General features: G+C 40.3%; 1 protein-coding gene across 2 annotated transcripts in view; it reads right to left on the bottom strand.

The window, feature by feature from the left end:
• The window catches only part of LOC122790796 (alpha-1-microglobulin/bikunin precursor), a 227,648-nt gene that overhangs the window by 19,080 nt on the left and 195,485 nt on the right, over positions 1–13,083 (bottom strand). For both annotated transcript variants that reach the window (XM_044058418.1, XM_044058420.1), the window contains exon 9: positions 9,517–9,690. In XM_044058418.1, coding sequence (XP_043914353.1) covers positions 9,517–9,690 — 174 coding nt within the window. The remainder of the gene's footprint in view (positions 1–9,516; positions 9,691–13,083) is intronic.

Raw genomic sequence — 13,083 nt, 5'->3', positions numbered from 1 at the left:
AGGCAATGGATGAAGGTAAAACAGTGCACACTGCATACCTTGACCTTGTCAAAGCCTTTGACACAATCCCCATTAGAGCATAATAGGAAAGTTAAGGGAACTTGAAATAAACCACTACATCACTGGATGGATCAACAACTGGCTTATGAGTAAAATATAAGAGATCAAAATAGGGAAAGCTGCCTCCACAAAATGACCAGTCACCAGTGGTGTGTCCCCGGGGCTCACTGCTGGGACCTCTCCTATTTGTTATCTACTTCTTCCATGTTAAAGATAACACTAAAAGACTCTGGTTGACTAAGTCTGCATATGACTGCAAGCTGGGTGCACTTATAGAATCTCCAAAAGACTTAGCCATCATGCAGGAAGGATTGTCAAAAACAAGTAACTAATGCCAGCATAATGGACTAATAAATGCCAAAAAAATGCATTATTCTATTCATTGGTAAATTGGCTTCAATGGGGAACTATGACATTAAGAATACACCCTTATATGGACAACAACCAAACCTTTCACCAGCATACGTCCACTGTGGTTTATAGGTTCATAGGTAGGTACTAGGCTATCTGCCTGAAGGCATTTATAAGCCTAGCTGGAATGTGTTGGCTTTCGCCGCCCCCTTAGATTAGTACCCTGTGCCTCTGTCTAGCAGAGCCATTGTAGTGATCTTCGGGGTAAATTTTCTGTTTCCCATCCACTTGTTAAGGTTTCTCTTGAAGAGTGTTAGTGAGGAGCTCTCCCTAATGTAGACTGGAATCTGGTTCCAGAGCATGGGAAGTCTCTGGGACAGGAATCTATCCCTCCAGCACATCCTATTTATTGTTGTGGTGAGGTTTAGATTCCTAGAACATGTGGCTTGAAGGGATATGGTTTTCTTTGGGTGGAGAATGTCCATCAATTCTGGGTTGGACATGGCCTTGTATGTCAGGCATAGATCACATCTGAGTATGCGTTATACAACCAAGTACAGCTGGAGTTTCTTCAGTTGAGCTGCATAGGGCATCTGCTTGAGGCCAGTGATCCTCATGGTGAGGTACTTCTGTGGTCTTTCCAGTTGTTGCAGGTGTCTTGTAAGGTGCATCCAAAATGGGGCGTTGTACTCTATGATGGGTCTGATGAGTGATGCATAGAGGGGCACAATGACCTCTTTTGATCTGCATGCAAACCCTTTTGTGATTAGATGGGCCACATAGAAGGATTTTCTAACCACTTTGACAATGTATTTATCAAAGGAGAGATTACTATCTACTTGGGCCCCCAGATCACTTATTATGTCTTCCGTATTTAGGGGGCTACCACCTATGTGGAAGTTTGTGGGCACTTTGTTTTTTTCCAAAGGGGATGACTATGCACTTTTTGGCATTTAGCTTGAGGCCATGGTTTTGACACCAGGTATCTGTCTTAGTGAGACCCTTTTGAAGGATGTCTGTGTCAGCTGGAGAGTCAATTATAGCCCCTAGTTTGCAGTCGTCTGTGAACTTGGTCAGCCATAGACCTCCTGTGCTTGCCTGTACCTCTGAGAAGTATATGCCGAACAGGAGGGGTCCTAGGACTGAGCCCTGGGGAACACCACTTGTAACCGGTTTAGAGTCAGACCTAGCTCCCGCAAATCTTACCATGTGGGTTCTGTCCATGAGCCAGTTGGAAACCCATCTTGTGATGTAGGGGTTTATGTTTAGGCTGGTGAGCTTGTCTATAATACCAGAATAGGGAATGGTGTCAAAGGCCTTTGCGAGGTGTAGGTAGGCTGTGTGTACCACCTTTCCCTCGTCTATAGCCTTGGTAACTGTCTCAAGGAAGTCCACCAGGTTTAGGAGGCATGATCTGCCCTTAACAAAGCCAAACTGGATAGGGTCCAGTGTTTGGAGGTGTCCAATGTCTCTGTTAATGAGATCCATGATGATGCACTCCATAGCCTTGCAGACCAAGCTAGTCAGGCTTATAGGGTGCTAGTTCTCAGGGTCTGTTGTGGCTCCACCTTTGTGGAGTGGAATATCCGTTGTGCATCACTCAATGTAGCCTGTGGAGAGGCTGAGTTTGAACAGTGTGTTTAGATGAGGGGTTAGTTCATCTTTGAACTTGTGTAGGATGCAGCCTGGGACACTGTCCGGTCCCACTGATGCTGTTTTTGGCTTTGGAGAGGGCTGTTTTAACCTGAGTGTCTGTGATTTCAGGGGCACTACAGTCTTCTGGTATGGTTATGGCCCTTTTGGAGGTGAGAGGGGGGTAAAGTTTGCACTGAACCTGTCTGCCAGGATGTTGGTGATATCAGTTGGGTCAGTGTATTTTGTGCCATTCTGCACTAACTCCGAGCAGATCTGAGAATTTCCACTTAGATTCTTGACATAGCTAAAGAATGCCTTGTGGTTATCTTTGGAGTCCTTGGCAATTTTTCTTTCGAAGCTAGCCTTGGATGATTTTAGAAGGGATCATAGTTTCTTGCTGATATTGATTAGGGATGTCATACCTTCTTGGGATTTTACTCTTTTCTGTACTAGTTTCCTCCTTCTATTGTATAGCTTGTTTATGGCAGGGGTCCACCAGACTGGTTTCCATTTCTTGGAGGAGTGAGTCTTGGTTTTGCTTGGGATAGCATGATCCATGCATTCTTGTAGGTGCCCGTAGAGTGCATTAGTAAAGGATTTTGCAGCTTAGGCAGTGTTATCCTTTAGTATGGGGGCTTTGAAACTTTCCACCTTGGTCTTAAGTAATGTGAAGTATGCTTTTGAAAAGTTTTTTATGGTGGTTTCTTTGATGGGGGGGGCAGATTATGGATATCCAGAGTGATAAGCTTATGGCCAGATCTATCCAGCGAGGGGTTGACCTCCGGTGTGGAACACTGGTCGCCCATGTTGGTGATGACCAGGTCCAATATGTTGTCACCTCTGGTGGGGATGTTGACCAGTTGATCCAGGGCATTTGAGTTTATAAATTCTAGGAAATGTTGGGCAAGGGAGTTAGTACTTGAGTAGTTCTCCCAGTTAATCTTTGGATAACTGAAATCACCCAATATCAGGGTGTTAGGTAGGAACTTTATGTTTCCCAGTGTTTCCAGAAATGCAGAATGGGGGTCCTGGAACATGGTGGGTGATCTGTAGCAAGCTACAATTTGAATTGCAGTTTTTCCAGTTATTAGTTGCACGTGGGTGATCTCTGAAGCATCGTGCTGTGCCACTAACCTGGAGGTGTGGGTATTCTTGATGAATATGGATACACTCCCACCTTTTGTATTTTGGTTCGAGTTTTGTGGCCGAAATGTATGGTATGAGTTGTAGCCTGGTAGTGCTCAGGTAGTTTCTGGACCCTTAAACCAGGTTTCTGTTACTGCACAAATATCGATTCTCTCCATACTGAGGAGTGCCTCGAGTGCATGCATTTTGAGGTTTAGACTTCTCACATTGAGTAGCATTACCCACAGTTTTTTGTTACTTGTGCTATTTATGGCATTGGGTTTGTGTTTTGAGCCTTGCCTGAAAAAGGCACTATGGGGGTGGCAAGAGCCTTGGCCAGTATTCAAAAGCCTATGGGTGACAGGTGCAAGCCGTCTCTAGTGAAGCAGCATGGCTTGTCGAGCATGTCATCCCAAGCTGACAGATACTGGATCCCCTTTGACTGACACCAGAAGCTTAGCCAATTGTTGAAATTGATAATTTTTTCTTTATACTGTGGTATCATTTTTGGTGAGGGCAGAATATTACTCAAGGTCAGGGTCATACCGGCCTGGGCTACATGATCAGAGAGCTCTTCCATGTTTCTTTTCATGTAGAACAGGGAGGTACAGCTCAGGTCATTCACACCAAGATGGACAATGACAGAGTCATATTTGTACTTGTTCTGGAGTGACCTGAGTGCTTGTGCTATGTGGTGGATCCTGGCACTTGACAGGCAGCTAACAGTGACCGTCTCCTTGTTCAGCCTAGTAAGTGGGACGTCAATGTGCCTGACTATACAGTCACCTATTACTAGTGTGTTGGGTATGTTATTTTGCCTTAAGGGCTGTGATTGCATGACACACTGGTTTTGTGAAGTATGTGTTTCATGGTTTGAGATGGGGGGGGGGGTGGAGGCTGCTTGGGTGTCTGCTTTGGAGGTCTCTGCTGCTTTTGCAGATTTTTATTTAGAGCCTCTGAGTATGTTTTCGTGTATTTATGTGGTTTTTGCCGGTGCTGGTATCATAGGTGAATAAGTCTTTCTATATTTCTCAGCTTATTAACAAAAAGATTACTTCTAGGTCCAGGGATAGCATTGTCCCCTGTATTCAGCCCTTATAAGGCAATCATAAAATAAAATGCCCCTTTTTGTATGTATCTGTCCAGATATATGCAACAGCTGGACCTACTGCACATCAGTAAATCAAACAGTAGTAGAAATACTCCAGTGGTGTAAATCTTCCCTGCAACATCAACAGAATGGTTTTAAGAGACAGGTGTATCTCACATAGGATGCCACTGCTCTGGAACAGACTCCATATCCGCTTAAAACAAAGCTCATCCCTGTCCATATTCAAGCATAATTTGAATCTATAGATGGGAAATAGGATTTTTTTTCCAAGACTGCCTCCTAATCTGCTAATGGACAGAGGCAACTACTAAATGATGTGAACCATGCTTGGGGGCCCTATAAATATTTATGGTATTAATCCTGTTGTATTATTATCACTATATACATGCATGTAATATGAATCTAGTCCATGAAGAGGTAAGGATAATCAAAACACCAAAGGGGTTGGAAAATTTGGCTAAGCCTAGTACTAACCTATGATCCAATGGATAAAATCCCTGACCTTTTTCAAAGGGGAGCACATGTTCTATGACACCTTGAGTCAACATCTGATGGAGAATAGCAGGGAAGAGGGAGATCTAAGAGGGATGGTTTGGGGAACAGTAATCTGATGTTATACATTGCCAAACAGGAAACTGAATGCCCAGAATGTGGGACTGGCTGTCTGGTTCACAGGATTACCCATATGGGAAGGAAAAAGGGGAATAGGGACATAGTCTTATTTTTTAGGCAGGGCCACCATTTTTAAACCTACCTTGCTACTGATTTGTGTAAACTTATGTCTTGTAGGTTTTCTGGAAATACCTATGCCATGATCTGAATGAGGAAGCATGGGTTAAGGGAAAACTACTTGAAAGAATTCTGAAAGGATGGCTGAATATCTGGGTAACCCTTGGGATTAACTTTTCACATTCACCAAAATATTTCAGAACCTTCGTAGGGGAAAACCAAACAGCAGGTTCTCCTCCAAAGGGGTATTAAACATTTCTGAGTTATCAGACTCAGGGAAATTCTAAGAATGTAACCAGGCATAATGTCTCAGGACAGAACCAGTAGCATCTACCCTGGACACTGCATCATATGCACATTTTAAAGTATGTTTTTTCATCTGAGAAAGACACTGTGCAGATAGAGATGCCTTACCCTGACAGCAAGTCATAACTGTGGCAGAAAGATCATCAACTAACTTTTGCATGTTTTGAAACTAGGGTAGGAGAAATGTAGACATATGGGTCTGACATTTACCAGTTCAAGCATAAATCTTTCTAAACAATAGAGGAAGCAGCCAATGGTACACGACAACCAGTTTATTTATTCCAAAGTTAATTAAGCGCTTTCATCACAACAGTACTCAGGGACTTCTTCAGAACTAATGGTGTTGTGTACCCTTGGCTGCTATAAATAAAGTGGTTGTCATGTACCCTTGGCTGCTTCCTCGATTCTTTTATATTTACTTGATTATATTTCTGGTTAAGATATCACATAAATCTTTCTACCAAACCTATCCGAAGCTCTACAAAGTCTATCAGAGGGGACTGGATTAGCAGTTGTAATGAGTTTAGAACAAGGTAATCTCTGCTGGAGCTGCTCTAGGATTAATAAATAGATGGGGTTCCTTATCATACTCTCTGTGAAGAGGTGACCGTGTTTCAGGGAACACACAAGCTACCAAAAATACATCCTCTAGGGCAGGTAAAAACAGGAGGAACAGGAGAATGCTGGGGATGGGTTTCCTGCAGTAAGTCATATCTCATCTGTGTGTCCAAAATATCTGGTTGCACTTCATGAAAGAAATACCTCATTTTAGCAAAAGTATCCAAAAAAAAAAAAAAAGGCAAGACTCCTGCAGAGGAATCTGAGATGGAACTTCCCCTCAAAGACATAATCTCCCTGGTCAGGAGAGGAAGCCAGGGAGACTAAATTGCATTGCAATGTAACAAGGAAAAAGTTGCCCCTGGAAGAAAAAAAGGCACTCCTATAGGAAATATCATACTGGGGACAAAGAAACAATTTACACTGCTTATTATAGCATATACAAAAGAAAAATAAGAAAATAGACCACTGGTGGACCTCAACACCCTGTACACTTCAGCAGCAAGAACATTCTGAAGTTTGACACCATCATTGCCCTTTTATGCCCTACATTCTGTCGCAGACTGCAGCTATGATGTGTGGGATACCCTAAAAGCTTTGGAGGCAAGCTGATAGGTGTGGAGATCTTTTGTAGGATGCCCCATATAGCTTAGGCTACTGCAGCAGTGTTCTAATAATGAACATCTTTGATTGCTGGTTACGTGTAAGAACATACACAGTTCTCAGATAGCACTGTTGAATAAATGTGGAAGAAAAAATGGTCAGACTAGACTTTTCCCGGTTTTCTGATGCTAGAATAGCTGAAAATTTGGTATTTTTGAGAAAGGTAACTTTTGTACTTTCAATGTAGTTGAAAGAGAAGTTTACATTTGCCATGCGGTACAACAGTATGACAAAGGAAATACTACCTTTAGATTTCTGAGTCACATTTTTTTATCAGAATACAGCTTCAGGAGCTTGAAATCTTTTAACTATCATTCTGTTAACTGAGATACATTAAATCATAGTATATCCATAAAAATACTGAAGATAAGTTGCAGTGACAGTGTATACAGCTTTCCATTCATCTATATAATGTGACTATGAAAAATAGCTCTTGTACCTTTAAGACTGTATAATACCCATAATGCACAGGGAGTCTTTCAGAGAGCTGAGAAGGAGTTGTGACGGTAGCTGCGTTTTTGATACACTGCCATTTTGTATGAAGTTAAAACTGCAACATAGTTTCAAATATCTGGATCTTGTGCCATTATTTAGAGCATAATACAGCAGAACCTGGTAACGCTGATGCACAGATTGATACAGAGAAACAATGCTTCAGTCATGAGAATGTTATTAAACTACTATAAATTATAATCCCTGCTTTTGTTTCAGAACCTATCAGCAAAACGTAAGTGGAACGTTTGGTATTTCAGATACTTATTTTTCTTGTAGGGACATTTATGTATGGTTAATTAATGTGAATCTTAATAACTGGTTATTATACTTTGTCTTAATTTTTAATAATTGGCTGTTATACTTTGTATTAATTTCTTTCACACTTTAGCAACTTGAGTATTACTTTAAGCAGTATAATTTAAAAGAATAAGACAATTAATGCAGTGCTGGGTTTATCTACACAGTTACAAAGTATACAAACAGAATATGAAGCTAAGTGCTCAGTCTAACCAGAGCCACCAAAGCAACCCCCTCCCCCAATGGAAGGTTTGCAAGTTGATTAACAGGACATTTCTTCCCTGATTTATAGTTTAAAGGCCAAATTGTGCTTTTCTGGAGATGCCTTGATTTCGTCACTAAAATAAAAAACTGTTTTTATAGTTGTCACAGTACAGCCAGGTGATGCAAGAAAAATGTTCAGTCCAGGCTCTGAAAAGCAAAAAAGAGGCACAGTGTAGAAGACTTTGATCTTCTGGCTGTTGCAATTAACAGCAATGTTTTTTTTTTTTCTTAGTTTACATGAATTGCCCTATTCTGACTGTGCATCTCAGTACATTTTCTGCTGTCTTTAATTTGCATTTTCCTCCACTACTTATTTTTGTTTGATTTTGACAATTTCTTAGAAAGTATAAAGCAAGCTTCAGTGATTTGAACCTTCATCAGACTTTTGAATAGTTCAAGAAGTCATTTGGAGACTTGCCATCACAACTTGGGGTGGGGGCTCAGAAGATTTGATATAAAACAGATAAAGATAATATGCAGTCTGACTTTAAAGGTAGCTGTCCCATATCACTGCATCTGCACATAACTTTTTCACTGCATTGTTTCAAAATTGTGTATTTATATTCTGAATCTCTGTGCCAAAGTTCTAAAGCTGTTTTTGCCTGTTGCTGGCTTGTGTTCTGCTGCCTGCAGTTCATGTAGCTCATTAATGAACACTTCTTAAGAATTATAGCACAGGTATTATTGTCTTTTACTGATTCCAGGTGGTGTCAGGTGAACGTTTACTGATATCCACAGCACATTATCATATGGGTGAAGAAGAGTGGAGCTTTGACCCTTAACAGCCCCCTTTGCCTTAATATGAGATGCAAAAACGTTCCAATGCATACCCTTTGTATTATGCTATAAACTTAAGGTTATAAACCTTAATGACCACTACACTTTACATTATTGTTTTGGTTGCATGGCCACTGTAATGTTGTGGCCAACAGCCATTTATCTAATGCTCCAGTTTGGAGAATGTGTGTCCTGCCTTCCTTCAGTAAATGCACTGCAGCTATTGATTATGATGGTATCAGCATCATTATGGACTGGGAGGGTCAGTTTATTTTACGTAGTTCTATTTCCTTTTCTTTGTTTGTACAGTCTTGGAGTTAGTACATATTAGTAATGTGGAGTGTGGAAGGTACAAAGAATGGGACGTGTACAGTTGCAAAAATACTTGTTTTGTTTCTATCTTATTTTTTAATGAGTATTTGCCTTCTCTCCCTGCTGGTCTAGAACCTGTTTAATTACCTTTACGCGGTAATAGCCAGCTGAAAGGGTTGTCATCATCCAGGCAGCCATCATGGGTGGTTCAAGCTTTTTCTAGGTTTTTTTCACTCCACAGCCCTATCTATGTATGCACCTGGTGAGGTGCTGGGGAGGGGGGGGGGGTGCAATGGCTGTCTGCAAAGGTTGCCCCTTCAGTTGTGCAAGTGGCATTTCACCTAAGTAGCACTGTTCCAAACTAACATGAGATGTGGTCTCTATCAGTGAGAATGTGCCACCCTGTGGCCAGAAGGTATGTGCAAACCCTTCCATTTTCTCCAAAAGCAAGATGAGTAAGCCATGCTCCTTCACACCCCCCCCCCCAGCTTGACTTCAGTGCCAGGTGTTGCTAATTGAGCACCAGTTCCCAAGTCACAGTCGGGCTGCACCCCTGTGGACCGCATTACTTTTTGTCTGCTGTTGTTTTTGCCATGCTTGTTTTTGTGCAGCATTCTTAATGTAAGTAGTCAAAGAGAACTTGAGTACTAGGATCTCAGTCATCAGTCCCACAATACTGTATAGTCAATCCATTTTTTGTATTTTGTTTGGTCACCCAAGTCATGGCTGAAAGGATCCATAGGCTACCCACCCACTTCATTAGGAAATAAACATATATAATGGTTGCATTTGTATTAAAACCAGTAGCCTGATTGCCAGTTTGCTCTGCTTACCATCAACTTGCACTCCACAATATTCCTTGCACTCCTTTTCTGTGTAGAATTTGTTCCCGTTGCCTTTGCAGCCACCATACTGAAACGATACACACTTTCCATTGGTTGAGTCAAATGCCCAGAGTTTCACAAAACCTCTGCATGGTCCAGTGCTTATGGGTAACCTGCAGGCAGCTGTAAAACATTAAAGAAGAGCCTGAGGTATGAGAGAGGAATACCATCTGCATTACAGAATTATACAGCTGGACTTTAGAAGTACAAGTACTCACTTGCTTAAGTCATTGAGACACTTACCTGTGCAAACATCCTACATTTTCTGCAGAGTGTTCCATTTTACCCTTGTTTCACTGTTTTTCTCCACCTTAATACTAAGTTTAGTGCATTATTTTGTAAGAGTCTAGTGAACTGTGCCGGTAGGTAGTAAAAACAAAACTGCCAGATACTCTTGTAGAGAGAAATGAGAGAAGAAAGCATGTTTTCTTTTAGATGCTGCACATAATTTTACTTTTATTTAGGAAATGACACAAGACAGTATTACCTGAAGTGACCAGATCATCAGAATGGTAGTACAACTATTAGTTGAAGACAATTTCAATGAAGATTAATTACTACCTCAGCAATAAAAAAAATTCCATCTCTCTCTTGTTAGATTTAACAAGCTTGATCAGGGCTGCTGTGGTTGGAAATTTTACTTTCCTTGACCTGGATCGACCTTGGGGATTATAATAAATACAATGGTAAATAGAGAGAGCATGTGCCCCTTGCATGGGGTGTGTAGATTTTGTTTGGAGGCTTGCGATCCTCTCTGTTCTGGGGTGATTCTTGGAGTCCTGTTTAAGGCTTCTCTGAACTCTACTCATCAAAAAAAAAAAAAAACGCCCTTGTGACTCAATAGACCAGGATATTTGGCTGTGTAACCTATACTGTCCGATGATTCTGCAATGCCGTGTTGCACACAGGTGGCAACCTTTCTATATATTGCTTTGTTTTCCTGGGTCCAAACGATATCTTATAATCTTAGCACACAGCTGTAGGTATGTCTGAGGTGTGCAATAGTCATGTTCCTAGAATGATGGTTTGATAGCTGCTGTGAAGTTGTTCTTGTGTGTGTGTGTGTGTGTGTGTGTGTGTGTGTAAAATGTCCTTTGCACTAATGCTCCTTATGAACTGAACTGGGATTTAAAATATTGAATATAAGAAATGGTAGCAAGGGAGGCCCCCCTCCACAGGGTATAGAATATGGGGAACAGGTTCTGAATGGGAATAAATCACTTTGTATGTACACAACTGGGGACTGAAGTAATTATTACATTAGCAAAAAATGCAAAGGTGAAATTTGAATTAGTAAACATTACTGACAGGTGTTAAGTATTAGAATAATGTGCAAAATGTCAACCCTTTGGAGCATGGCACTGGAGGCGCAGTAAGAACGTAAGCTTTTTATTGGTTTTGTCATACTGCCTTTGGAGCATGACAGTGGAGGCGCAGTAAGAATGTAAGCTTTTTATTGGTTTTGTCATACTGCCTTAACTTAAAAATAATAAGTTAGAAAAGCATGAAGGACTTGAACCTTCCAGTTACCATTTTCTGCTGAAGGCTTACAAGATTAAATGACTGACGGTTAATTTTTGGTAATATAATCCTGACAGCCTTAGGCTGTATATCGTGACCATTTCATGATGCCCTGAGCAGCAAATGTGGTGATGCACTTTTTAAATGAGGCTGTTAATTTTATTCAAAAAGCAAGTCCTTTAACTCAAACTAAGCAGAGCTTTTGATTGTTTTTTCAGTGCCAATTTATTCTGAAATGAGCTAATAATCATTTGACATGTAGAAATGCAGGCAAATAACAGTGTATTGATCTGGGCAGCTTTGTTTTTAGGAGACTGGGAAATAGTTTATATTATCTATTTTGTCACAGAATGTGAAGCTGGGCAATGAATGACGCAAAATTTCAAACTGAAGTACTGGTATTGACTGAGTCTTCGTCATTAACTCCTGTGATTGCTGTCCACTTAATAAAAGGGCTTGGACAATTGTCAAATCCTGCTAGATACACTGTTCCAAAGGGATGAATTAATATACCGGGAAAACCTGGTTTAAAGAAAAAAAAAAAAAAAAATATATATATATATATATATATATATATATATATATATATATATATATATATATATATATATATATAAAAATTGTGCCTGTTTTGGCATGAATTTAATGTGCTGTTTATGTTCCACTCACTAGTAAGAAGCAAAAAAACTTCTACCAGAAGAGGGTGTGTGTTTTAATGGTTTGCAATGTATGTATCTGACAACAGTGATGTAAAACGTTTTACTGCAGCTAGTATTTCTGTAACTGTTCCTTTCATCAGTCATACATCTGGAGTGTACAACACTAATGAAGTGGCTGTAATCGGTCGACATGTTTGTACCTGTCTGTGTGTCTGCACCTGCTTTTGTGTTTCTGTACATATGCATTGTGTATGTTGGGCATTATTAAATACTTATGATTTGGATAGGAAATATTTCTTCCAACAGCACTGGCATACACCAACTTTGAAACAATAGGACAAGGAACTATTTTACATGTATGTATGTATGTATATATACTAATGACAGAACAATGTAACTTATTTTCTTCACGCAATAATGCCCTCCTGGGGGTGGTTACAGGGAAGTAATAGATTGTCCATTGCTGTTATTTCAGTGTAAAGTCCAGACTCAGAGATTATTGCTTGTTTATATAATGACTATGCTTCAGCACAATGTCAGGTGGCGCAAGAACTTGCATTTCAGAAACACTGACCCACAAGTATTGTTTTTCATTAATCACAATATTGCTTGAATGAAGCATTTGTGATGTTTTGAGAGGTCAAGAGCCGTTGTTCATAACATGCATCATTGTTCCCCTTTCCCACTACTAAATTACTTTTTGACAAGCAATGTATTTAATTTTCTCCTTGACCCAGCAGCATCGTCTTTTTATAGCTACCTTTAAGGATCTTAGCTTCACAGTGGTGTAGGTTTCATAGCATAATGTCCACTTCTCTGCTGTTTGATGATGGCATGGGGCTATATATTGGACCAACAGAGAGATGCCTTAAGAACAATAGTCCACTCTAGACAAGTCCAGATGACTATTTTCACTAATACTAGCAGCCCCTCAGATTGATGATGATTCAGTGGCCTTTATAGTGACTCTGTAATGCCATCCTGGTACAGCAGATCTACCCACATAAACTAGAGGTACATCCATATGGCTAAATTGCTCATTGGTTAATAGTTATTTCATTTTCCTTGATGTATCTTATTTGCTGTTTTGAAAACACACTTTCTGTTCAAAGCAGGCCATCATTTGACAGAGGTTGTGGCAGCACTGAGACCAATTAATGACCAATATCTTGCAGCTTTGATGTCCACATCTACTTGTGCAAGTTTCTAATAGCAGTACTAGCTCTATGTGCATGATTGCAGAGCATAGTTGGTCTTTTATTGGCTCACAAAATGTTGCAGAAAAAAGATCTTGTATATATTCAAATTAACGACTTTTTCTTTCCGATATGATCTT

Source organism: Protopterus annectens, chromosome 16.part0 (assembly GCF_019279795.1).
Source record: "Protopterus annectens isolate FY-2018-M chromosome 16.part0, PAN1.0, whole genome shotgun sequence".
NCBI classification, from domain to species: Eukaryota; Metazoa; Chordata; order Ceratodontiformes; family Protopteridae; genus Protopterus; species Protopterus annectens.
Note: the sequence above shows the minus strand (reverse complement) of the source record. Positions and strands in the feature narration are given on the sequence as shown.